The sequence below is a fragment of the Eretmochelys imbricata genome, chromosome 10 (assembly GCF_965152235.1).
Source record: "Eretmochelys imbricata isolate rEreImb1 chromosome 10, rEreImb1.hap1, whole genome shotgun sequence".
Classification (NCBI taxonomy): domain Eukaryota; kingdom Metazoa; phylum Chordata; order Testudines; family Cheloniidae; genus Eretmochelys; species Eretmochelys imbricata.
This window is the reverse complement of record NC_135581.1, coordinates 50,029,137-50,054,480: the sequence shown is the minus strand read 5'-3', so window position 1 is coordinate 50,054,480 and position 25,344 is coordinate 50,029,137. Positions and strand designations below refer to the sequence as shown.

The window sequence follows — 25,344 nt, the reverse complement described above, 5'->3', positions numbered from 1 at the left end:
ATGGAAAAAATTCAAGGATGCCTTGAGGCTCTTTGGATGTAAGGTTAGCATGTGCCTGGATCAATGTAGTCTATTTTGAAGCAGAGCTACTCTCGAAGGTCTTGTGTGGGTGCTATGAGAAAAGTAGTGAAACTACAGGGAAGGTTAATGTGAACTATTTTCTGGCCTGAACTTATCTACTCCCATACAGTGTGTTCATATTTTCTCTTCTTTTTTTGTGAGCTCCAAAACAGTAATATGACATTTCTGCTTAAACATAAAGAATATCACACAAAAATTTTCTAATCTTTTTGAATGTGCTGATTTAGTGCTTTCTCAGGTGAAACAGATTCCCCTTCAAATTTTTTCTTCTGCTTATACTTCTCGGATGAATGTTCAATATGAGCAGATCCTAATTAGGGTTCATAATCATTATTCAACATTCATGCTGAGTTATCTTAGTCATTTCAAAGTTTATTTATTACTCTTTAAATAAATGCATACTTCCTGTGTCTCATTCACAACATAATCTTTTACTCCAGTATTTGTTCACATTTAGCTCTGTGGTCAAAGCTGAAAAGAGGTTTAAAGGTTTGAGCTGGTTCATTCAGAGACTTGTAAATTCGTAATAGCAATAGATGAATATGGTCCTTTGCAAGTTATTTTCAGCTGACTGAGGTGTGTACAACTGGATAACCAGCCACTGATTCAGCAACTTACAGAAGCACATGCCTAACTTTAAGCATGTGAGAAGTCTCAACTACTCATGTGCTTAAAGTATCTTCCTGAATTGGGGCCTCAGTTTCTTAACCCAATCAACTTCAATTTATACAGCACTAACCCACAGGCCAACACACTGTAACTGTTAATCAGATGAGAAAGTTATCAGAAACAAATTCGGACATGCTACAAATCAAACTTATCTACAGAAATACACGTATACTGTGGCATCAAATAATAAGGATCAATGTGCAATGTCTCAAATCCATATATTTGAAAGAAAAAATTGAAATGACTGACATATTACCTCTTTTATCTTTAGTTCTACATTATCTCTGAAGAGGTCATCATCAAATTTAGATAAAATCTACTACTCTTCCTCCAACTCTCTGACCTACCTGATTACCTCAAAATTGATTAACAAGAATTTTGTCTTTATACATATTGCACCTATATGTTTGCCACTGGTCTCCAGTTTTGTCTAAGACTATTGGAACTTAGGTGCAAAAGGGCTCCCGAAAAACCTTTATATTTGAGCAGGACTTACATATTAAACTTCCCTATTTGCTCAAGGTGTTATTCTATGTAATTATAGATATATTTAACATCTCAAAATGATTGAGGATTTTTAAAAATTTGTAGCTCACGGAAAGGCACATTAATGTTTAGAATGACTACTGATCTTTTTTTAAATAAAACTATGTTTTGCAATTCCTTCTGTCTCTATTAACTTGATATTTTGGTGGTGTCTGAACACTACAGATTGTGGGGTTTGGATTAAATAGTTTGACTCACATATAGCATGTAGCCACTGATTCTTTCAAATATGTGTTGAATTGGTTTGTGTGGATGGGAAATTCTGTACTGGTAGTCATTACTAGTAGTTCAGATGTAGTATGCTGCAGGTAAGGAATTGGATCTCATTTAAAAAAATCCAAATGTGGATGCTTGGTCAGTTGAAAAACAACACTCCAACAGCTTTCACTAAAATACCAATTATGTGCCTGAAAATGTGGCTATTTATGTCCATTCTATATCCTACTACCTACTCTGTATTGTCAAGTGTTTGCACACTGGCTTGATGGACATTAGAGGATCTTTGAAGCATGCCCTTTTCTGCAACTTAATTTGGGTACTGTATCTGAATTAATGACATATTGCTGAATTTGGGATGGGTTACATGACCTCAGGTTCCATTTTCTGTGTTAAAGGGAAGGTCCTTCAAGACTGTAGGAGGACTGGATAGCTCCTGTCTACTCAATGGCCCTGATTCACCATGATCTTGTGTAGTAATTTACACCTATACAAAGTAAGTGATAAGAAAGGTCTAAAACTCTACCAGTTCCCATTGCTACAAGGACACATACAGGTAATATATCAATGTAGGCCTCAACTATGTTGAATGATGATTAGGAGAAATCTGTACCTTAAAGAATCCCTTGGAAATGAGATCTTACAGGTACCTAATAAATATTTAAGATAAATCTGGACCAAAGGATGATACAATATTCAAATTCTAATAAAAAGTTGACATTCACAGTTTGAGTCTTCTCTCATTTACACTGGTCGAACTCAATTGACTAGAATGGAGTTACTCTTGACTTAAATTAGCGTAAGTCAGAGGAGAATCAGAATCTTGGACTTCAAGAATTAAATCTGATTATTGGAAGAGAGTTCTTCCATCACACTTGGAGAGATTCTCTAGAGGCAGTTGTTTCCCAACCAGTGGGCCACAACCCCCAGAGGGTCATAGAAGACAATCAGGTGGGTGGCAAAGCACTGAAAATTTTATCACAATCTAAAGCAAAGAAAATCTTGCTCTCCCACTCCCCTCAGACCCTTACCCTTCAAAGTCAAGTATTCTCTGTCAACCTCTCAAAACACACACAAATAAATTATACAGCATTATCATTGTTATAAGGGAGACATTTTTGACTTGTACTTTTATAGTAAATGTAATGTGGTTGTGAAAACGTTTGAGTTCAAACAAGGGGTCACCAACCAGTAACAGTTCAGAAACACTGCTCTGTGTGTTATATTATTGAGATGGCAGAAAGAAAACTTTAAGCTGAAAATAAGAAAATACACTCTTCTGCCATGAAAGGTAAATTATCATCTACCAGTAACTAAGTTTAGTCACAGACTAGCAAGACTTTTCATAGTACTCACCTAGATGACATTATTTTTAACTTATATTTTATAATTAGACTTGGCAGGATTTGATTGTTTTATATGAATGTTTATTTTTAAGCCTTTTTTCCTATATCTACCAATTAAAATTTTCACAGTTGCAAAAAAATATTGGGGGTCAGGCAATAATTATTTAATGACGGCAGACAATGAGTCTCAAAAAGTTAAAGCTTTATAACCATTAAAACTTGAATTGTTAACATCACATGTCAAAACATACACCGTAAATAGCCTTAAATCTAACTCTAAGAAGTTCTCAAGCAGCATTTTTCTTACTTTGACTATCTGTAAATTTTGATTATTATGGAGGGAAATACTTTTCCATTAGTTTGTATGTGAATGTTGAAATTGATGTTTATAAACATTTACCGATAAAAAGCTAATCTTTCCAAGCCTATTTATAATTCTCTCTCTATTTCTGTACAATTCCAATAAAACATTATTTTATTTAAGCCTAGTGGAATTGGGTCTGCAGACTAATTTGGGCTGTAGCAGACTGACACCCCTAGAGAAGTATCAAAATACTTTGGACCCTCAAGGAAGACAGAGAGGAATAGTTAATTGCCTGAGTACGAACACAGAGCAGGCTGTTGTCTTTCTTTCCAAACAGCGCACAGCAGTGCTGAGGGGAGCCACTGCGGGTATGGAGAGAGTTGAATGGCTTACATTCTATGAGGCTATTATAGGAGAGTTCCCTCACACACTAGGCAAAACAGATGATGGCTCTCAGCAACTGATTAAAGATTTACAGACTTCAGACTTTGTTCTAACTTTTTGTGTGAAATTTAATTCTCATGAAAATGAAAGACTGATAGCCTTGGTTAGTGTCAGACAGAGTAAAGACAAGTGTCATGCAAGCTTATTCATACATCTTTGCCAAAGTAGCTCTATCTTGACTGGCCAAACCCATCATATTCCAGGATTGGGTCTCGGCTGAGAAGAAACTGCCTATTAAGCAGAATCATGCCAAACTCTGTGGTGTTTTTTTTGACATGGACAAGTGTCCACTAGGGAATAAGCTGAGGCCACCAAGATCATTTTATTTCTGACCTAAGATTAGAACCTAGTCCTCCAGAGACTAGTGGATTAACTCAAGGCTGTGCCCAGTCCCCTATTTCACCTTAGAATTCTGTCCAACTTCAAGATTCAGTTATGGGCTACATTTTTAAGGCTGGAAAAAGTAGTACTTTTCACCATGTCAGTGCCTAAGTTTATTCTGCAGATGATTCAAAATGACAGAAACCAGAAATCCTTAACTGAATGTAACTACGGTTCATCATCATAAAATCTTTGCTCAGATATGTCAATATCCCACAAAGCACAGGACCCACTTTGGTGTTTTATCAGTGCAGTTAACCTACAAAGCTATTGAAGATCTTGCCTTATTTGAATTACCCATGGTCACTGTCATTTATTGCATTTTAGGCACAGCAGTTTGAAAATTTTCACTCTTTTTAGAGTACATTTTTTGCACCATGTTTTTGTTCATCCACGATGCTACAATACTACAAAAATGTCTTGACAAATTATCTACAAGATGTTCCCTTTGCTTCCCCAATTGTATCTAGAGTGGAAAACCATTCTTATTGAAGGCCTTTGTCCACTTAAACTCCTCTTGGGTTATGTAAAACTCACTAAGACACTAAAGCTGTGTTTTAATTTGCTCCATTTTAAGCCAATGAGTTCTATTACACGTGGATTATTTCTGGTTTATCAAGACTACAACACACCATATGACTTGTGAACACGTTAAAGTATTCAAGAACATCCGCAATGATTTTTATGGTTCCAATTAAAAAAAAAAAAAGTTTTTTTTTTAGTACCATAAGATTGTAAACAATTCGGCTATAAATAGTCAAATTGGTGTTTAAAGTCCTATGTAAAAAGAACACTATCAATATGAAATCTACGTAGTTTAAAAAAAAAGAGCTAAAAGTAGTTTGGGGTACTATTTATTTATTTTTTTACCGAGATTTTTACTAATTACAAAAAGAGAGCACCCATCCCATGCAGAAGGTCGCCTTGTTAGATTCTTAAAAAATACAATTCATTCCTAAAAATCAACTCAACGAGAGCACTACTAGGACCCTAATAATACCCCACTGCCAGAGGGCAAGAGGCTCCCTAGTAGTCTAAGCTGTCTGAGCGGCTCCATGTACCCCAACTCACTGCTGTCATAATCTGTATCTAAAAGTTGTCATGGAAGGTATCATATGCAAACTGGTAACACAGTGGCATTAATATTACTGTGTGATGGATATGCAAGTGATATATGAAAATAATAAATATGTACTGGAAATAGGTTATTGAAATGTGTTTGGCAGGTAGGTCTCATGCACCGTTCCCTAGACAAAGGAATGTGGTCCCATGTGCTTGAATGGTCTCCAGTGGAAAACTGAGCAAGAAGAGACAATGAAGTACATTTACATAAAAGATAAATAAAACCATCAAACTAGTGAGTGGAGGAGATTGCCACTTAACTATCCAGATGGGGGGAGGAGGGAAGAGGAGACTGCAAAAATTAACATGGCATCAGCTCCCTGGTGGACATAGCAAGCTGAGCACCCAGGAAGGCTTCCTGACTTTGAAAACACAGATAATCGCTGAGGATATAAGCAGAGAGAAAAATCCATTATGGCATCGTTCACCTGAAGAGCCAAAGAAACCAAGTGCTTTGAGCCCTGTGTTGCATCCTGGCTAAGAACTGGCCAGCCATGCTGGAAGAACAACTGTGGTGAGAAACTGCTTTGAACAAAAGGCTCTAGTTTGTTTAATTAGGTTTTAATCTTAGAAGCATATTTTTACTTTTGTTTGTAACCATTTCTATCTCAATTACTTCTACTTGGTAGTACTTAAATATCTGTTCTTTGTAAATAAACTTAATCTTGTTTTATTACACATGCATCTCAGTACAGTATTTCAGACTGAAGGATAAAATCCTCAGCCAAACTAACAGGTGGGTGCTGTGTACTGTTTATTTAAAGGAGCAGCGAACTTGATAAAGTTTTGTGAGTGCTACAGTGAGAGGAGCTGAGCGCTGCAGAGGAGACGGTTTTGGGTAAATTCAGGACTGGAACGGCTGTTGGTGTCACCCTGCAAGGAGTAACCAGGGTGATGGAAGCTGGGCGTGGTCACTGTGCTGTAAGTAGGCTGCTGGTGTCAGCCTCTGAACCAAAGTTACACACCACAGAAGCACTCAGGGTTACAGGGCAGGTGGTGACACAACCCCTTACTGGTCTGGGTGAACTCCCAATGCCTCAATTACCCCAGCAGCAATGCGACTATAACAAAAAATTAATAATCAACTCCACCAACAAAACCACTGATGGGGTCTCCAACCTCTTTCCTACACCTGTCCTCCAAGCCTCCCTGTCAATTTATGTGGTTTTATAATCCCATTAATCTATTATTAAAAGTGTTGCTCTTCCCTGTTGTTGAAAGACTGATGCAGACAACAGTGGACACTGAGACTACAGTAGGGAAACAGTGAAAATTATACACAGAAAGTGCTATCAAATGCACAACATAAACCACCTACAAAAATTAAAGCTTTTTTTTCTTTAAATTCTATTGGTGAAGTAATCTTAGTTGTTACCTGCAAAACAACGGGAAATTATTTTCAGACAAAATTGTGATTTTTAAGTTGACAAAGTCTTTTTAGACACTTGCTATGATACCTGATGCTTCTCTTAGCAGCAGTAACTTCAGTTGGCTCCTCTGGTAGAAATACTGTTTCAGAAGGAGCATGCTGCTTAGAGTTAACTGCTCCCTAGCTCCATTCCTTTTCCCTCACTCATGCAGTGGGTTTCCTTTGCTTTGAGTAAGGGAGAGAGTGAGGTACACTGGCTTTGCACTCCCTTCCATGGGTTAGAGGCCCTTTTGCCCCTTTATTCCACGTCTTTTCCTCTTTTGCATGCTGGCGAACAGCCAGGTACACAAGGTCCCCAGTAAACAAACATCCTCTTACACAGTTCTAAGAACTGGTATGTATGAAAAACTGATAGTAAATACTAGCTATATCGCGCCTGTCATAATTTAACATTTCAGAATAATAAAGGATGTCAGACACTATGGCTGAAATTTTCAAGGCAGTGCAGGGGATTTAGCCATACATTTTCCACTCAAGATAAATCCCCTGCACTGCTATGAAAATCTCAACCTATGCTTGGAAAACATTATGAAGTAAAACTTGGCATAATTAACTTTTACAGTTATGCTTTGCTGCTTCTTCCTCAAGCTCCAGCTAATGCCAAGAAGTGTAAAATAGTAAATAAGTATCTACTAGCAAGTACCATTTCATGCCACAGAAACAATATATTTAATAACACAGTAATTGTGCTTTTTCAGTTACACAACTATTTAAATATTACAAATTTGCAAATATTAATTTAGGAAGATCATGGAAATGAAAGAATTTATCAGCAACTTTGATAAACATGACTGAACATATTCCCCACACATACAACCAGTATTTGTGCCTGTAAATCACACAGCTAGATGTCAAAATAATCTCACAAAGGACTGGATTAAAAAAAATCAAATGCAAATTTTAAAGGTAGGTTGAGGTTCCTTTAAAAATTTGGGCTTGATTCTCATTTACACTAATGGCCACTTTACACCACTCTGACAATGTGAAGTGGCTTTAAAGTGAGTGTAAATGTCATTTAACACCATTTTACAATTTTATGGCCTTTTTGTTTTTTTTAACTTTATGTTAAATAGTTGAAACAAAGTGTTTACTCTTTGTTTCTTTTAGCATTATATTTATACCAGTGATATTACTGCTGTGTGACGTGTAATAGTTTTAAGAAAGGAGAAACTCCTCTATTGAAAAGTTCACTGGTCTTTTTTCATTTTCAAATTACAGTTGGTGTTATACTTGTACAAAAGTTTCTGTCAGTTTTACATTAAAATTTCCACATTAAAAATGCTATTGCTGTGTCCTAGTAGGTAGATGACAATATTCAATGAAAACCGACCCTTTAATATATGCATTCCTATTTTCATATTTCATATTGTAATCCATCAATGTTATAAATTATATATGAATTTACAATAAAAACATTTTAAATCTAAATGACTTTTCTTGAGCCAATAAATGGGGAGTTTATACCCAGTGACCTAATAATATCATGCTTCAGATTGATAATTTAGAGGTATAAGGCTCTGTATCATATTGCCAATACCCAAAGTGAGTCAGACTTACACAAAAGCAGTTTAAATACATTGTTTGTGTTAATTCCTGTAAGTAATAAAACTAGATTTATGATACAGGCACAACTAGATAGATGAACAGTGCAACTTCTTTTGGAGCCTTTTGATGCAAGATCATGGGTCTAAGGTCTTTAATTTGAAAAGATTTTCCAAATTAAGTATATTCCCTAACTATAATGAATATGCAAAGATTTTTATTCCCCAAACAGTAATGTGAAGGAAGCCAAATCATCTGTCATTTGTGTTAATTTAATTATCAGGCTACATTCAATTATCCAATATAAAATGCAAATGAAGTATATGGTTAACAGCACATACCAATTACGTTCATTATAATAATTAAATCAGACAAAGTAGAAAAGGGAATGAAAATGTAATAAAATACGAGAGGATTTTTTAATTAACAACAATATTTTAATTAGAAACTCTAATCCTATAGTAAGTAGATGATTGGCTTAATCAAAGATAGGGACATTATTTTTATTTTTATTATTATTTTGAGTGCATCTTTAGTATCATGGGACCTGTTTTCTTAAGTTAATAGACTAAATGGTGACAAATAAAGAGAACCAGTTTCACTGACCATACTTTATGCAAAGCAGATGCCTAATAAAGCAATCTTACACTAGCGCATGATTACAGAATTCTTGTCCTGTAAAAATGCAAGCTGTCTAACCCTACAGTAAATAAAAGTTCACGTGCTGATACAAAACAGACAGTGCAGTTTATTCTCGACTAATGATGCTAAAGCATTTAACATATTAAAGGACTGTTTGCTTTTAAAATTTTTTAGTTTCATAACCCATTTATTTCATTCAGTGATAGCAGTGGCCCTGAAAAAAGCTTTATGAAGATTAGAACAGGATATGAAAAAACAATATTACCAATACAATAAATGTGGGCAATGTCAGAAAGTCATACTAATTTTAAAATAAACTTATCAAATATGCTCCAAACAAAAGAGAATCCCTTTATCCTGATCACTGCTTGCAGGGATCATTTGATTGCACAGACCAAAAGTTATTTTGTTATTTAAATCAGGACTCCACTGTATTACTTTTCAAGAGACAATGTCAAGGTTGGCAGACCCAAAATATAACATACCTTACCAATAACATTCTTATTTGAAAATGTCCTCTGCTGAAAAATCTGTCCAGCCTCTAAAATAGGGGCTGCCAAACTCTGAATAATAAGATCGCTGCTTCTTTGTCCCACTCATCATACTGGGTTTTGTGTCTGTGCTTGTAGGCATACATGTGAATGTACACAGACACACTGTAATATACCACGCTATTTGTCTGCCTTGTTCTTGTGAGTAAGCAGGTAATTGAAATTTACAAGAGATAATAAGGGACTAAGAATCTACAGAGGAAAAGACATGTTTAAACTTCAAACAAACCACAACAAACATTTATTTGACTGCAGGAGCAATCAGAAGGCTGATATGAAATATCCCAGTCAATGGTCCCTTAAAATGTGCTTGATGAATATACAAACACAGTTACCAGGATATAAGGCGGGGCGGGCAAATTTTTTGGCCCAAGGGCCGCATCGGATTTTGGAACTTTTATGGAGGGCCTGTTAGGGGAGGCTGTGCCTCCCCAAACAGCCAGGTGTGGCCTGCCTCCCCCTCCACCCCCCCACTTCTCACCCCCTGATGCCGTCCTCCCCACCCCCGAACTCCTGCCCCATCCAACCCCCCCGTTCTCTGACAGCCCCCCACCCCAGGACCCCTGCCTCATCCACTCCCCCCTGCTCCCTGTCCTCTGACTGCCCCCCGTCGCCCCATCCAACGCCCCCTCCTTCCTGACTGCCCCCCCCGGGACTCCTGCCGCCATTCAAGCCCCTGTTCCCTGCCCTCTGACCGCCCCGACCTCTATCCACACCCTCGCCCCCTGACCACCACCCCCAAACCCCCCTGCCCCCTATCCACCCCCCCCCCTTTACCGCGCTGCCTGGAGCAATGGTGGCTGGCGACGTTACAGCCGCACCGCTTGGCTGGAGCCAGCCATGCCACTGCACAGCACAGACACTGGGTCAGGCCGGGCTCTGCAGCTGCACTGCCCCAGGAGCTCGCAGCCCTGCCGCCCAGAGCACTGCGCCAGCGGCGCAGTGAGCTGAGGCTGCGGTGGAGGAGGAACAGTTGGGGAGGGGCCAGGGACTAGCCTCCCGGGCCAGAAGCTCAGGGCCGGGCAGGAGGGTCCCCTGGGCCGGATGTGGCCAGCGGGCCGTAGTCTGCCCACCTCTGATCGAAGGAATATTTGTCGTCTTCAGTGAAATCTGGGATACATGCTTTGACTTCTTGGAGCACAGAATCATAGAACTGGAACAGACCTTGAGAGGTCTTCTAGTCCCGTTCCCTGCACTCAAAGCAGGACTAAATATTATCTAGACCAGTGGTTCTCAAAGCTGGTCTGCCGCTCGTTCAGGGAAAGCCCCTGACGCGCCGGACCAGTTTGTTTATGAGCCACATCTGCAGGTTCGGCCGATCGCAGCTCCCACTGGCTGCGGTTCGCTGCTCCAGGCCAATGGGGGCTGCGGGAAGCGGCACGGGCCAAGTGACATGCTGGCCGCCCTTCCCACAGCCCCCATTGGCCTGGAGCGGCAAAACGCGGCCAGTGGGAGCCGCAATTGGCCGAACCTGAGGACGCGGCAGGTAAACAATCCGGTCCGGCCTGCCAGGGGCTTTCCCTGAATGAGCGGCGGGCTGGCTTTGAGAACCACTGATCTAGACCATCCCTGACAGGTGTTTGTCTAACCTGCCTTTAAATCTCCAATGACAGAGATTCCACAACCTTCCAAAGCAATTTATTCCAGTGCTTGACTACCCTGACAGTTAGAAAGTCTTTCCTAATGTCCAACCTAAACCACCCTTGCTACAATGTAAGCCCATTGCTTCTTGTCCTATCCTCAGAGGTTAATGAGAACAATTTTTGTCCCTCCTCCTTATAATAATCTTTTATGTACTTGAAAATCACTATCATCTCCCTGCTTAGTCTTCTCTTCTCCAGACTAAACAAAGCCAATTTTTTCAATCTTCTCTCATAAGGTAATGCTTTCTAAACCTTTAATCATTTTTGTTGCTCTTCTTTGGACTTTCTCCAATTTGTCCACATCTTTCCTGAAATATGGTACCTAGAACTGGGCACAATACTCCAGCTGAGGTCTAATCAGCGCAGAGTAGAACAGAAGAATTACTTTTTGTGTCTTGCTTACAACACTCCAGCATCTTTAATGAGGCTAATGTTTACTGTTTTAGAGCATTTGTTATTTGGCTTCTGCTTCAGGAATATATTGATTTTTTTAAAACTAGCATTGCACAAATGTTAATGTAAAAACAGAAAGTTCAGGAACTTACATTATAGTGGTAATAAATGAGCCAAAAGCACTTCCTGTATCATGGAAGACATCACTTCATTACTGGGAACCACAGCACTACTAGTATATGAAAGTAACAGTTGCACGCAAATCCCAGTGCCTGTTTGGTACCTGATTTTATTACTAGCTGGCCAGAGACAGTCTATGCTTAAACAGGGTAAAAGAGAAACTCAGTTATTGCCCTTATCCTCACAATACAGGCAGGTAACTTTCTGAAAAGGTGTTAAAGCCTAAAGGGTCCAACTTGAGGTAAAGAAATACTCCTTATTTGAGCCTACATGAATGGTACAGAAGGAAAGAGAATCAAGTTGACTCAGGGATCAGTTTTTTCTTTTTTTTTAGATTAGAACAGACCAGGAGGCATGAATATCTGTTTTCTCTAAGGAGCAAAATTTGACCGTTTAAAATGCATGTGGATTTTTAAAAAAATTAAATGACAAATTACCAGATTCTATGACATAAAAGCAAAACCTGTATCCCATCTAGTTGGAGATCTCATAAATATTACGCCACAGGCTGAAGGGTGGTTTTAAAAGGTGTGGGATCTTGGTAGTCTTCAACAAATTGTGAACAGGGTGAAAACATGTTTTTGCTTGAGAAAACTGATTTTTGAAAAAAACTTTGCAAAGCATTAAATGAAAATTGCCATTTTTATAAATGAAATGCTCACAAAATGACCCTTAATTTTGCACATCTCTAACAGAAATAAATAGTTTGAAGAAGTGACACCAAGCAGTCCACTATGTTATACTACCTCCACTGCCTGACCAGTACCGTGCTTATTTTAGCAAGGACCTAAAATTGTTTTATGTAGGTGAAGAAGTTATTATTAATCCTCAAATTTAATCCAGTTCAGAGGTAGTTCTACATTAGTGATGGCACATGACTTTAACCACAAGTGCGGATGCTGAAGATTTAGACAGACTGCAACATCACCAGCTGAGAATCATGCCCTCAGACAAACACATTTATGCACATACTTTATCTTTTGGCTACCTACTCCCCATAGCCATCTGCTAGGATGGCATTGTGCCTGCTTACAAGCTGGTGGACCTTTGCCCTAGGGCACAAAACTAAACAGCAATGGGCACTATTATAATATATTATAATAGAACACTACAACTGACATCTCTGGAAAGAGGTTCCTCTTCTGTGCTATTATTGGCACATTAACGGTGCATGTCCCTTTTCCAATGGATCACATCTGTTTATATTTGTGAGCCAAAAAAAGAATTCTTGGAGTAGAGAGAAAAGGAAGATGGAGTTCACTGGCACTTCTGTATACCAACAAGACTAGTTACACTGCAGTGGGAATCTGGAAAGCTCAGCAATACCATTCTGCTCTCAAAATGAACACATGGCAAAAATACCACCTGCAGGCAGTCTGTGTGAAAGAGCAGTGTCTCCACAGGACTTTTCGATTTCTGCTTCAATGGAGTCTAATCCTGATTCAAGTTCCAAAAGTTACTTAACATTAGCCCTGCAAAACACAGGACCATCCTTGGAGTCAGTTTTCTGAGGGATCAGTGCCAGGTAACTTTTGGATCCTGAATTAGGATTTGGCTTCACACGGTAGCCAGGCTGCAGCAGTTTCTCTGAAGCTGTGGCCAAAACCGCTGAAATTACATTTTTTACTGCATTGTCAGCCCTAAGATATTACAATGTTCAAATTGCAGTTGACAGCCCTACCATCATAGTTCAAAAGGTTTAAAAAAAAAACAAAAAAACTTATACTGACAAGTTGAAACATTCACTTACATCTGCTCTTCAATTTATGGAGGGGATTAAACTTCTAATTCTGAATAAAATAGTTTAACAGAAAAGGGGCAGAGCAGAAACAGACATAAAGGAGTAATAAGGCAAATGACAATGTAAAATACACTGTATAACTGAATAATATCAAAGGATGATGCAACATAATACAATTTCTATGTACACACACACAGTCAGGCCCAAGTATTCAAAACTAAAGAGCAAGGGCGAAGTTCTGCCCTGATTTACACTCTGGTATACCCCGACTCCAAATATCCTCGAAGTTTTACATCCTGATTATTTTGTAAGCAGTTCTTTCTAGTGTGTGAGTTCAGGGAGTCCATTATAGCTGTGGACTGCAGTGTCCAGGAAGTTGAAGGGGATTTCCAATGTTGTAATATCAGGTTATGTTTTGCAACTAAAACAGAATGTAAGAGTCATTCCCGCAGGAATCAGAGAGACCAGTGCACTATTAATATAATTTAGTACAAACAGTAAGGTTAAAATTAATAGCAGAATGAAGAACAAGGGATAAATTCTATTATCAGATATGCATGCACAGCTCTTATTGGCTTCCAGGAGATTTGCATTTGCATATATCTAAAGGTAGAATTTGGCCTTCTCTCTGGTACAAACGTTTATCCAACAGGAAAGGATAAAAGGAAAATATATGATAAAATATAACACCCTTGTGGACATGAAAAACATATTTGTCAACAGTCCTGTTTTGGCAGTGACCAGGCCTAATTATGGCTGGTCAGTGCTATGAGTATCTCAAGCACAGGAGTACCAACCATAAAAAATAAATAAATACCAAAAAGAAATGATGTCCCCCTTTGCATTCCTCATTTAGTCTTTTGTCCTAATACAAAACTTAGGCTCCTATCTTACAGATGCTTATGTATGTACATAAACTTACACACATGAGGAACCACATCGGCCTCAACGGCACTACTCACGTAATTAAGTATTTCAGAATCAGGGCCTAAACATGTGCACAATAATCCCAATCACATTTTCTGATTTCCTTACCTGATTATCTGGATGGTTGACTGTAAAATACCCAACACAAACAATGACTTCATGTAGCAGTTCTTCACAGGTATGCTGAGAACAGTACCACAGCAAAGAGCTGATAATATGACGGAATGCAAGGGAAAGTCCCTCAGCACCTACAATAGCCTGACAGAAAACATGAAATCATAACCTAGCAATATATTATAGGGACTAACTGAAACAAATGAGAAGTGAAATTACAAAACACATACTCTTCAATGTTATCAGAAAGTATTCAAGTAAGATTTTGGTTATACTTTTGATTGTATAATGGTTGTGGTAAAAAAATGCCAAATGAACCCCTACCCCTGTCCCCCTTAACTTTTTCAGCAACTTATCAGTAGGATGTTAATTAATTATGATAAATGCCACTGTAAATAAAACTGAATTTTAATTTTAAATGGGCAAAGAAAAATTTGGATTCTTCTCAGTTGGCATTCCGTTAGCATTAAGTAGCCAATTTCATTAAATATGGAGAACATGTTCCGGGAAAACTTAATACTAATAATAATTCTCAGTAATAAGCAAAGGAAAACAAATCATTCCCAATTTTTGCAAAAGAGCAAAATACATTTCTCATTAATATCTGTGTGTTCTGAACGGAAAAGAAAGATAAATAACAACGAATAACTTTTCAAACAAACACTTTCAAAAGTTGAAAACATCCAAAAGAAGACAACCATCAGCTGCAATTCTTTTTTGGGATACTTTCTGAAAGTAGGCAAATTGCTGTAGTGTGGAGATTCAGGAGAATTAGATTTTATCTGTGCAGCCTACAGCCTCTATTTAATAAACATGTCAAACAGACAGAGCGACAAAAGGGCAAAGGGGAAAACTGAAGCATAAGGAATGAGCATGACAGTCTACTAACTCTAATGAAACAACAGCACAGGCCTGTGGGAAAATATCTTTCATCTGAAAGTTTTTTCTTTCTTTCTGCGTGGACTATATGTACATAAATCTAAGTATGCTAGAGTTAGGTTTTACCGTAATCAAAATTCAGCCCAGAAAAATGGAATTTTTGTTTTAAAAAACCAGCAATGGATATCTTCCATCTCCATAGTTAATACCCCCAATAAGTTGTTATACTTTCAAGCTTCAAAACATAATATAGTATCTATTTGCTACTTTACATCATGTAGCAATATGTTTTTGGGTCCAGCCCTTACTTAATTAGTCATGTCATGCACGCTGTGACCTAATGCTCTGTGTTTAACCTTCTCTGATAACAACAGGCCAAGGGGCACATGAGTTTGTGTATAAAAGTTAAACTAATTTTTCAAGGAAACTATGCTTCCTCTTTAGCCTGAATTAATAGTAATTCAGTATCCTGTGTATTGTTTCTCACTACCATCTTTCAATTGTTTGGACTGTCAAGTTAAATGACGTACACATCCATGAGCCAGGGGATTATCTGTGTTGATATTAATTCATACTGTGCCATACTGGACCTCTTCTTTTAATAAGAAAACTGTTCTATGGCCTTACTATTACATGATAAAATTATTCCTGAGAGCTAATAATCATCAGGCAGTACATAAACTATGATTTCTTTCTTTCCTACCTTATAGTCTGCTACAGTTCCTAAGTGTCAGGAGGGACAATAATAAGCGTTTTTAACATTAACTAAATAGTTAACATTAACAGATGGAGACAAATAGTTACTAAGAATGGAATAGTGATTCTGTCCATCAAAGCAATACTATGACCCCAATTCAGCAAAGCAGGTAAAGAAAATGCTTAATTGAACTGAAGCCCATCTCAGATTCACAGAGACAGTAATTGTTATACTGTACTTAATACAATCAGTTCTATAACACACGGCTCTACAAAGCATAAATGCACATGGTTGTGCACATAGATGCAGGATTTACATATGAAATAACTTATACTTTTTGGAAATTTGCCCCCCCCCAACAGAGTGGCCTTAATTCTGCAACTGGATCTATGTGGATGAACGGGTCTTCCTGCACAGAACTAGTTGTTAGATTAGGGCTATTAGTTGTACTAAAACTAAAAATCAAGAAGTGGGAGTTGAGGGGGGATTATTCTGCATTCTTCACTCAGGCAAAACTCCTGCTGATTTCAGGACAGTGCAGACAGGAGCCAATGATGCACGATATGATTGGACAAATGTATCCATTATACATAAAAACTTCATTTGATATACTGCATGAGATTCATTGTTAGCAAAGCAGTTTTACAAAGCAATGTTATTTGCAATTTCACCTCACATTAATAAAAACTTTTACTCATTTATTTCTGGAATATTTTAATATTATTTTTTTCTTAAAGTGGAAAAGTTATTAATTTGCATTATGGACTAATTGCCAGACAAATTTCTTCTTCCTTTTTTTAATGAAACCAATCTGAGATAGTTTTCCTACAAAAATGGTCTATTTCTGTGGCTTGAATAAGTAAAAAATGGGCAACACATGTATTTTATTTTACAAAATTAAAATTTCAAGAGAGATTTTGTCCCCACATGCAAAACTAAAATGTTTTTTTCCTAAGGAATTTTAAAAGATAGTATTTTTCTAGCTGAGTTGTACCATCTTAAATTCAAGTACGTGGCAAGTCACACTTAAACACAGTGTGATCTAGAGATGCAGCCATCAACTCAAGGCACCTAAGCAGCTCACAGTATCATACAAATAAGCCATTTCCCATTCCAAAAACAAACAAAAAAAAAATAGCTGTTTGTGGACCTTGACACATAAGGTTTGCAAGCTCGTAACACAGGCGATTAGATTTGATATATAACATACTGGTCACCCTCAAAATCAGTGGACCAAAATGGTAATGTTGTATATTCAGTTTAGTGTGTGTCTTCTGTATGTCTGCCTTATAATAAAAAAAATAGATTGCATTTATTATTTCCCATAGTTAGACAATGGAAATAACATTAACAAATAGCAATTCGATGCATGCAGAAATAAGAACAAAGAGTACTTACTTCCTTTGTGACTCTTCCTCAAGTTAATTTTAAATACAATTATATGTGTTTAGCTAAATTAAAAGAAAATGTACACAACAATATATAAGCGAAAACAACAAGGAGTCCTTGTGGCACCTTAGAGACTAACCAATGTATTTGGGCATAAGCTTTTGTATGTTCTAATTTTAATCATAAGTTAAAAAAGCAAAAATTGTTACCTGAAAAGCTGGCAAATCAAGAACTGCAAAGCTACTGAAGAAACGTAAACTCTGAATAGCAACCTGGATTGTGTTCTCTGTATAACTCTCTTTAGGACTTGCCATGTTTGGGTCTGAGATTGTGCCATGGAAAAGAATACAGTACAGCATATGCAAGACTCCAACTAGATCTGTAGTTTGAAGGACTGCAGTTAGTCCTGTGGGATCCTGATGTGTATTGTCAAATATGGTCCAGGACCTGCCAAAGAAACATTAAACTGTCTAAAACAAAACTACCACGAGAGCTAACATTTTTAATATGTCAAACGGAAGAAAACAAGTAAACAGTTAAATATGAAAAAATCTGATGTCTATATGATGTCAGGAAACCGTAGTATTTCCACAAAATGTTTGACAATATACCCTCATTTATATATAAAGTCTCTCTAGATAATTATACAGCTATCTTTAAGTATCTTTCTCCAAAGATATTGATCTCTGATTCCACTCCTAGGTTCCTACCAGTGTGATACCCAACAGGAACTCCATAACTTGAAAGTTATGACCACTTGAATCATAGTAGCTCCTTGCACATCTCTCATACATATCTTTAGCCAACACCCCTATGCTCAAGGTCAGTTTCTTTATGACAATAGCTGGCAGAGGTGGAGGAGCTCCTTCGGGACCCTCACCACCGTAACTGACAAAGAGACGGTGGCTGGAACAAATTGATATATTAAATAGCAACAAGATACCAGGGTCAGATGATATTCATCTGAGAGTTCTGAAGGAATTTAAGAATGAAATGGGTGACCTGCAAACAAAAATATGCAGCCTCTTATTAAAATCAGCTACTATATTAGAAGACTGCAGGGTAGCAAAACCTAAGGAAAAAGGACAAACTAGTACAATTTGTGTAAAGGAAAACCATGCTTCTTCAATCTACTAGAATTTCTTGTGGATGCAAAAAATCTATGGTTAAAAGAAAATTGACAGTTTTAATTAATCTGAACTTTTAAACAAGCCTTTGACATCGCCCCTCATAAGAGTCTACTGAGGAAACTAAGTAGTCTTGGGGTGAAAGTTCTGCAATGACAAAGAGACAGAAAACAGAGAGTAGGAGTAAATGGTCGGTTTTCAACAGGGCAAATGGTTAACAGTGAGTTTTCTTATTGATCTATATCAGAACTGGTGTTGTTTCACATACTTAATAATGTGGAAAAGAGGGTGTAACAGTGAAGTGATAAAATCTGCAGGTGAAACAAATGTATTTAGGACAGTCATTATTAGAGAAGACTATGAAAACTCCAGAAGAGACCTAATGGACAGCAGGATGGTGGATGCGATTAAACACTGACAAATATAAGGTAATGCACATTGGAAGAGATTATTTGAACTACTTATACATGCTGCAGGGTTCTAAATTTAACCCCTAAGGAAAAGTACTGAGCCTTGCACTGAGAGAGCTCAGTGAAAACCTCTGTTTAATGTGCAGTGGCAGTCAAAACAACAATCCAATGCTAGGATGTAATAAAAAATAGTATTAACATATTATGTCATTACAAAAATTAATAGCAGTTCTTCACCTCGGATACTGTGGTCAGTTCTGGTCACCCAATCAAAAAATAAAAAGGATCAAATAGGGGGGTACACAGATGGGGATCTAAAATGATAGACACATGGGAGACTTCCACACTAAAAGAGATTGAAAAGATTAGTAAATTTACACATAATAGAGGACATACAAGAGATATATAAAACAATGAATGGTAGAGAAAAGGTAAATTGAGTAAGGGTACACTTATTTACCCTTTCTCATAATAAAACAAAAATGAAAATGCAAGTCAAGACATTTCAATTAAAATGTATAAAAGGAAATACATTTTGATTCAACAAATAATCAACCCATGGAACTCACTGTCACAAGAAATACAAGACCTCAGAAGGATTAAAAAAGGATTAGTTATTTATATGGATAACAACGTACTCACTGTCAGGAACTTCCCTCTGGACAGATTATTTCCTAATTGTCCATTAAGGGGATTCTAGAACCTTAATTAGAAGCATCTGGTACTGGTCACTGTCAAACACAGGATACCAGATTACATGAACCAGTGGTCTGATTTGGTATTGTGATTCCTTTGTCTTTAGGAGACTGCCAACAGGAGTGTCAGATAATAACATCTAAGATTAGTTTTTGTGATGTGGACATTTATCTACTAAGAAGTGGATTGAAACCACCACCTGATATCATATGTGCCTCTGAACAACTGCCAGGCTTTTGGTCACCACCATCTTGTGCTGGTGCTTAACTGTTTACTAGGGAAGAACCAAAGTGAATAAGAAAGCACCAGGTTACAGATGGATATCCCTATATCAATGGGGGTTTGTGTTTATAATAGAAAATTATTGTTCCTTGGGTAGAAAAGGTGAATCCAAATTGGTAACAAATGCCCCCGCCTTCACTTTTGGGATTTTTCAACATACTTGTATAACTTTACTTGTGAAATCAACTCCTATATGTTGTACCTTTACTGCTCTTTCTTTTGTGGGATCTCGAAGCACATTAGAGTGTGAAATAAGGAGCTTATTAACAGAACTGTATTTAATCTTATTAGATGGATTTCACCTGATACTCATTTTTCTAATAAACATATCTCAAGATGTGGATGTAATTAAAAGCACAAACTCAAGACAACATAATAAAGCAGAGCTTGTAGCTGAAGAAAATGTAGGTCAATTTTTGTATTATTAAGCAGAAATAAATCATGGTGAGTTCTTAAAATTCTCTGGCAAAGACAATTTGTCATTATTGCTGGAAAACATAGAATATCAGGGTTAGAAGGGACCTCAGGAGGTCATCTAGTCTAACCCCCTGCTCAAAGCAGGACCAATCCCCAATTTTTTGCCACAGATCCCTAAATGGCCCCCTTAAGGATTGAACTCACAACCCTGGGTTTAGCAGGCCAATGCTCAAACCACTGAGCTATCCCTCCCCCCCAGGGTATGATTATGGTTTTATAAGTAGGATTGTTTGTTTTGGTAATTTGTTATGTCAACTTAAAAGGATGCTAATTAAGATTTTAAGAATATGTATTTAACATACCTGATTAATCCATCTTAGTTATTATATATTACTTTTATATTTACCCTTCTATGACTGATTAATACACATTAAACTATTGAAAACAAACAAACAACATTTAGCCAGGGTCCCAAACATAAAGAAACAGCGCCATTGCAGTTATTTCCCTATAGAGTTCATTATACATTTGTTTCTGGGGAGCAAGTAGATTAGCTAATGCTATTTTTACTTTTATTTAGTCAGTCCTGGTGAGATTTTCTTAGAATATGTAAGGTGCAAACAGAGAGAGAGAAAGAGAAAGCAACTGAGCTGCAGTAAGTGGTATATACCCAGCTATAACCATCAGCTTTACAGGTAAGTTAAAATTAGGATGTACTAACTTTGATAATGTCCCTTTAAGCATACCCACAATAGAATGCATATTCCACATAGCTGTAGTATAGGTCAGTGCTTTAATATATTGAATATAGTATATATTACATAGCTATAATAGTATATATTACATAGCTATAATACAGTATATTGGAAATGGATCTTTTGAATAAGAAATGGGTTTTAGTTTCTAGTAGTTTGTTACTTTGCCTTGGCATATAGTTTTGTACATTTTACGTGGCAACGCTAGGCTTGGGTGGACAGCAGAAGTCAGGTGCAGAGATAGTGAGTGATGATAGATTATATGGCTGAGGGGTGGGCGGAACTAGTTGGTTCCCCTGCATGTTCATTTCCAGATATTCTATCTAATGTCTGAGTTATTTTTAAAGATGTAAAATTTGTGTGTAGAAAGTATAATGTCTGATGCTAGCTGGACTCTACTGAAACACATTGTTTTAGTGATAATTTTGGGCTGTGAACAAGCACTAAAGGTTTAAATCAGATAGGTGTGGGAGGTCCATTGGAGGGATCTCTTCTACCAGATCTTATGATGCGCATCAAAGTGGAGTTCCTCTCCACTTTGCATACTTGAGCAAGTCCAAAGGGGATGAGTGAGTGGGCAGTTATACCTGGGTGAGATACGGGGGAGTGGACAGTGAAAGGGAATGGTGGGGGAGGTTTTTTTTTTCCCATGTTCAAAATTTCTGGTGATTAAAATCTAGAAAATGTTGTGTGTTTTAAAATTTAACATGGATAAAAGACACTGACCCAGATTCTCCATTTAAAACAGCATAAAATGAATGCAAAGTGGGTCTAAATTGTTACTGTGACGTTGTACCCCATAATGCTTTATGGAAATATGCTTCTGAAAGTAAATATGACATAACTGGAATATGTTTTATGCTAGATATGCCATGTAACATCTTTGCAAAGGTTATGATCTACTGGATATATTCATCCTATTTGTATGCAGGTATCATTTTTGTATTCGAAGTTATGAATATTGGCTATGTACTTGTTTAATTTTAAGTAGCCTCAGTGAAGTTGGAAGACTATTCTCAGTAAGTGCCCAATCAAGAAACACTTAAGCTAACAATGAACTTGGAGATGCCAATCCACATCTGAGCTTTCCTGGGAATGTGGCCTGGCTGGTAAGGGACTGAGTCATGCATGGACATGTGACTTGCCCATGTGACTCTAAAACTCCATCTTGGAGCTGGATTCTGGATAGGAGAGAGGAGGGGGTCTCCACCCACAAGAGAAAGTCTATTTAAGCCTCTGGGAGACCCCTCCATTTTGACTGCAGCTAGCTCAAGAGATAGCCTCTCCACCCCCAAAGGATACCTGAAAGAAACTGGAACAAAGGACAGTAACCACAGGAGTGTGAGTGATTGCTGGACCCAGACTAGAAGGAGGCTAATCTGTAAAAGAAGTTTACTGGAACATCTCTGAGGGTGAGAATTCATCTGTAATCATTTTCTTACTGTATTAGGTTTAGACTGGCATGTTTTATTTTATTTTGCTTGGTAATTCACTTTGTTCTGTATGTTATTACTTGGGACCACTTAAATTCTACTTTCTGTATTTAATAAAATCACTTTTTACTTTTTAATTAACCCCAAGTATGTATTAATACCCGGGGGGGGGGGGGAAACCAGCCATGCATACCTCTCTATCAGTATTATAGATGGTGAACAATTTATGAGTTTATCCTGTATAAGCTTCATACAGGGTAAAATGGATTTATTTGGGGTTTGGACCCCATTGGGAGGTGTGCATCTGAGTGCTGGAGACAGGAGCACTTCTTAAACTGTTTTCAGTTAAGCCTGCAGTTTGTGGGATGTAGTTCAAACCTGGGTCTGTGTTTGTAGCAGGCTAGCGTGTCTGACACAACCAGGCAGGGGTCTGAAGTCCCAAGCTGCCAGGGAAAATGGGCTGAGAGGTAGTCCCAGCACATCAATTGGCAGTTCCCAAGGGGCTTTCTGTGATACAACCCATCACAGTTACCCTTCTGATTTAGTAGCATTTTGCATCTATGTTGCCCTGGTGTAAATAAAAAGACAAAGTGTAGGTCAACAGAGTATCTGGCCCCATCCCTTACTCTTATTCTTTCTGTGTGCCCCCCTCATTCCATGTGTTCCCTTCTCATGTCCCTGCACCCACCCTACACATTTCCTCCATTTCCCTTCACCTCCTTCCATTCCTAGTCCCCTGAATCTCTCCTTTATTCCCATTTGCATGGCCTGGACAGTATACCTCCTCTCCCAGTGCCATACATCTCCCCCTCACTCCTCCCCAAAATAATTCATTCAAGATCAAACAGCATGGTTCCATGACAACAAGTCAGTTTCCTGCCAATTCATGTCCCTCCCTGTCCACTACCCCCTTCTCCACACTTCCTGCCCCCTTCACATTTTCCGCATCTATGCCTCAATCAGTACCTTTTGAGCATTCATTTATAAACCTTTTAAAATAATTTTAAACATTACTCTGTAGACACATTCAAACAGCTCTGTATGAGTATATCACAGGCTATACCTGTAAATAAGAGGAAAGGTGGGGGGAAAAACAAGAAAATAAAAACTGTAGCCTATCATTAAGAAAACATGGACTTTGTTTAACCAGGGATGCAACTGTGGGCTGAGCCTTCAGTAGATGCAGCATACAGAGGCATAGCCTGGAGAGAAAAAAGGCAAAGATGACCACCCTGATTATCAGTTGGTCAGGGACCAACATGGACCACAGATACGGCAACCTCTCTTGTGCAGTTGATGGGTTGCTCTGCAACCCAAATCTCTGTAGCGCTCTCCGCTATGCCCTGCCCCTGGCAGGACCCCTATAGTGAGGCTTGGAAGGTGCCTGTGCAGGGCCGTTCTTAGCTGTCTTACACAGCGCTTAAATCAGGGAAATTCTCTCCCAGCCAGGGGTAAGAGGTTGTGAGAGGGTTTTACAACCTCTGTATGTTGCCATAACAACATACTGGGGCTGCAGTGGGAGGCAGAACCCCTCTCTAGAATATACATTTCCTTTTTTAATTATTTGTAGCAGGGCGGATTTGATTTAAACCAAATTGATTTAAATCATGATTTAAACCACTAGTCAGGAAGACTCAATTTAATCATGGATTTCTACAAAAAGTGCATTCTTGTTGGTTGTTATACTCTTAATACATATTCTTCACAAATCAGAGATAGATGTAGGTTTCAATTTTAGAAGGTACACATTATTCATTTTTAAAATGATTTATTTTGAAACCTTTTCAGATTGGTTTTATAGCTATATCAGAAAATGAATGACTGGTTATTTCATTTACTAAAGGTAACTGAAGCAGCTATTTATGAAGTCATTGGGAGGTGAACTATCTCCAATTCAACAGGTTAATCACTAATATTTGGAGGATTTTCTTGCCATGCTGTATTAGGAGGATAACATCAGCAGACAGACATTTAAATTGTTTTATTTAACTAAAACAACAACGTATGTATTCTGGATTTCTCTCTTCAACAGCAAACATAGAATATTTTAACAAAACAAGCATATGAATTTTTGAATTTAGTTAAACATTCAAGTTTTTAAAAATCAGGTTTGTTTTTGTTAAAACTGTTTTTAACTAAAATAGTTAAATGAAATATATTTTTTTAAAAAAACCCCAAAATTAAATAGACTATGTCAGCCAGGTCAACACAAGAAACTTAAAATATTGGCTTCTGCAGCTAACTCAGTCATCTTCACCTTCATTTTTCTGTTTGTTCTTAATCTGGAAAAGACAAAACAAATTTTCCTGCTTTTTCAGGTCCCAAAGGATTTCTCAATTTGGAATGAATTAGTCCAAAGGAAGAAAATAGTCTTTCTACACTGGCAGAAGAAGCTACTGCTGTTAAAAGTGAGATTACCACTTCAATTGTCTCTGAATCCAAGTGCTTAAGTGACTTCCACCAGTTCACTGGTGTAACTTGCTTTAAAACATCATCAGCAAACAGATATTTCTTGACTGGTTCACCCTTAGCTCTGAAGTTTATTATAGTCGGCATTATGGAGGGATGATTGCTGGATGTCCATGTCATAGCCAACTCCTCTTCTTCAGCAGTTAAGGTTTGACCCTGGTACTGAGTATTGTGACTATTTGGAAGAAAATGAGCTGGAGATAGTGCTTATCCCATTCGTTTTTTTAATGCTTGTAATTTAAGTCTGTCATTGCATATTTCTCTTTTTAAGATCTCACTCTGTTCCTTCAAAATTTCAACAGCGTCAGCAATAAAACAGCTATTTCCCTGCATTTTGTTCAAGGCTACAGAAATAGGCTTAAGGATACTCAGTATGTGTTCAACATTTCCCTTAAGCCCAATTTTGAGAACTTTGGCTGTGACAGTGACATCTATTTTTTCACAATTTTGTTCACAAATTGTCATCAGATTAGGCCTGTTCTTGATATAGTGCTCAAAACAGTCCACCACTGAGTTCCA

General features: G+C 37.8%; 1 protein-coding gene across 1 annotated transcript in view; it reads right to left on the bottom strand.

Moving 5' to 3' along the window:
- SCAPER (S-phase cyclin A associated protein in the ER) overlaps positions 1-25,344 on the bottom strand; it is a 346,678-nt gene that overhangs the window by 18,469 nt on the left and 302,865 nt on the right. Inside the window, exons 28-29 of the mRNA XM_077827620.1 lie at positions 17,446-17,683; positions 14,266-14,415 (exon numbers count right to left, since the gene is read on the bottom strand). Coding sequence (XP_077683746.1) covers positions 14,266-14,415; positions 17,446-17,683 — 388 coding nt within the window. The remainder of the gene's footprint in view (positions 1-14,265; positions 14,416-17,445; positions 17,684-25,344) is intronic.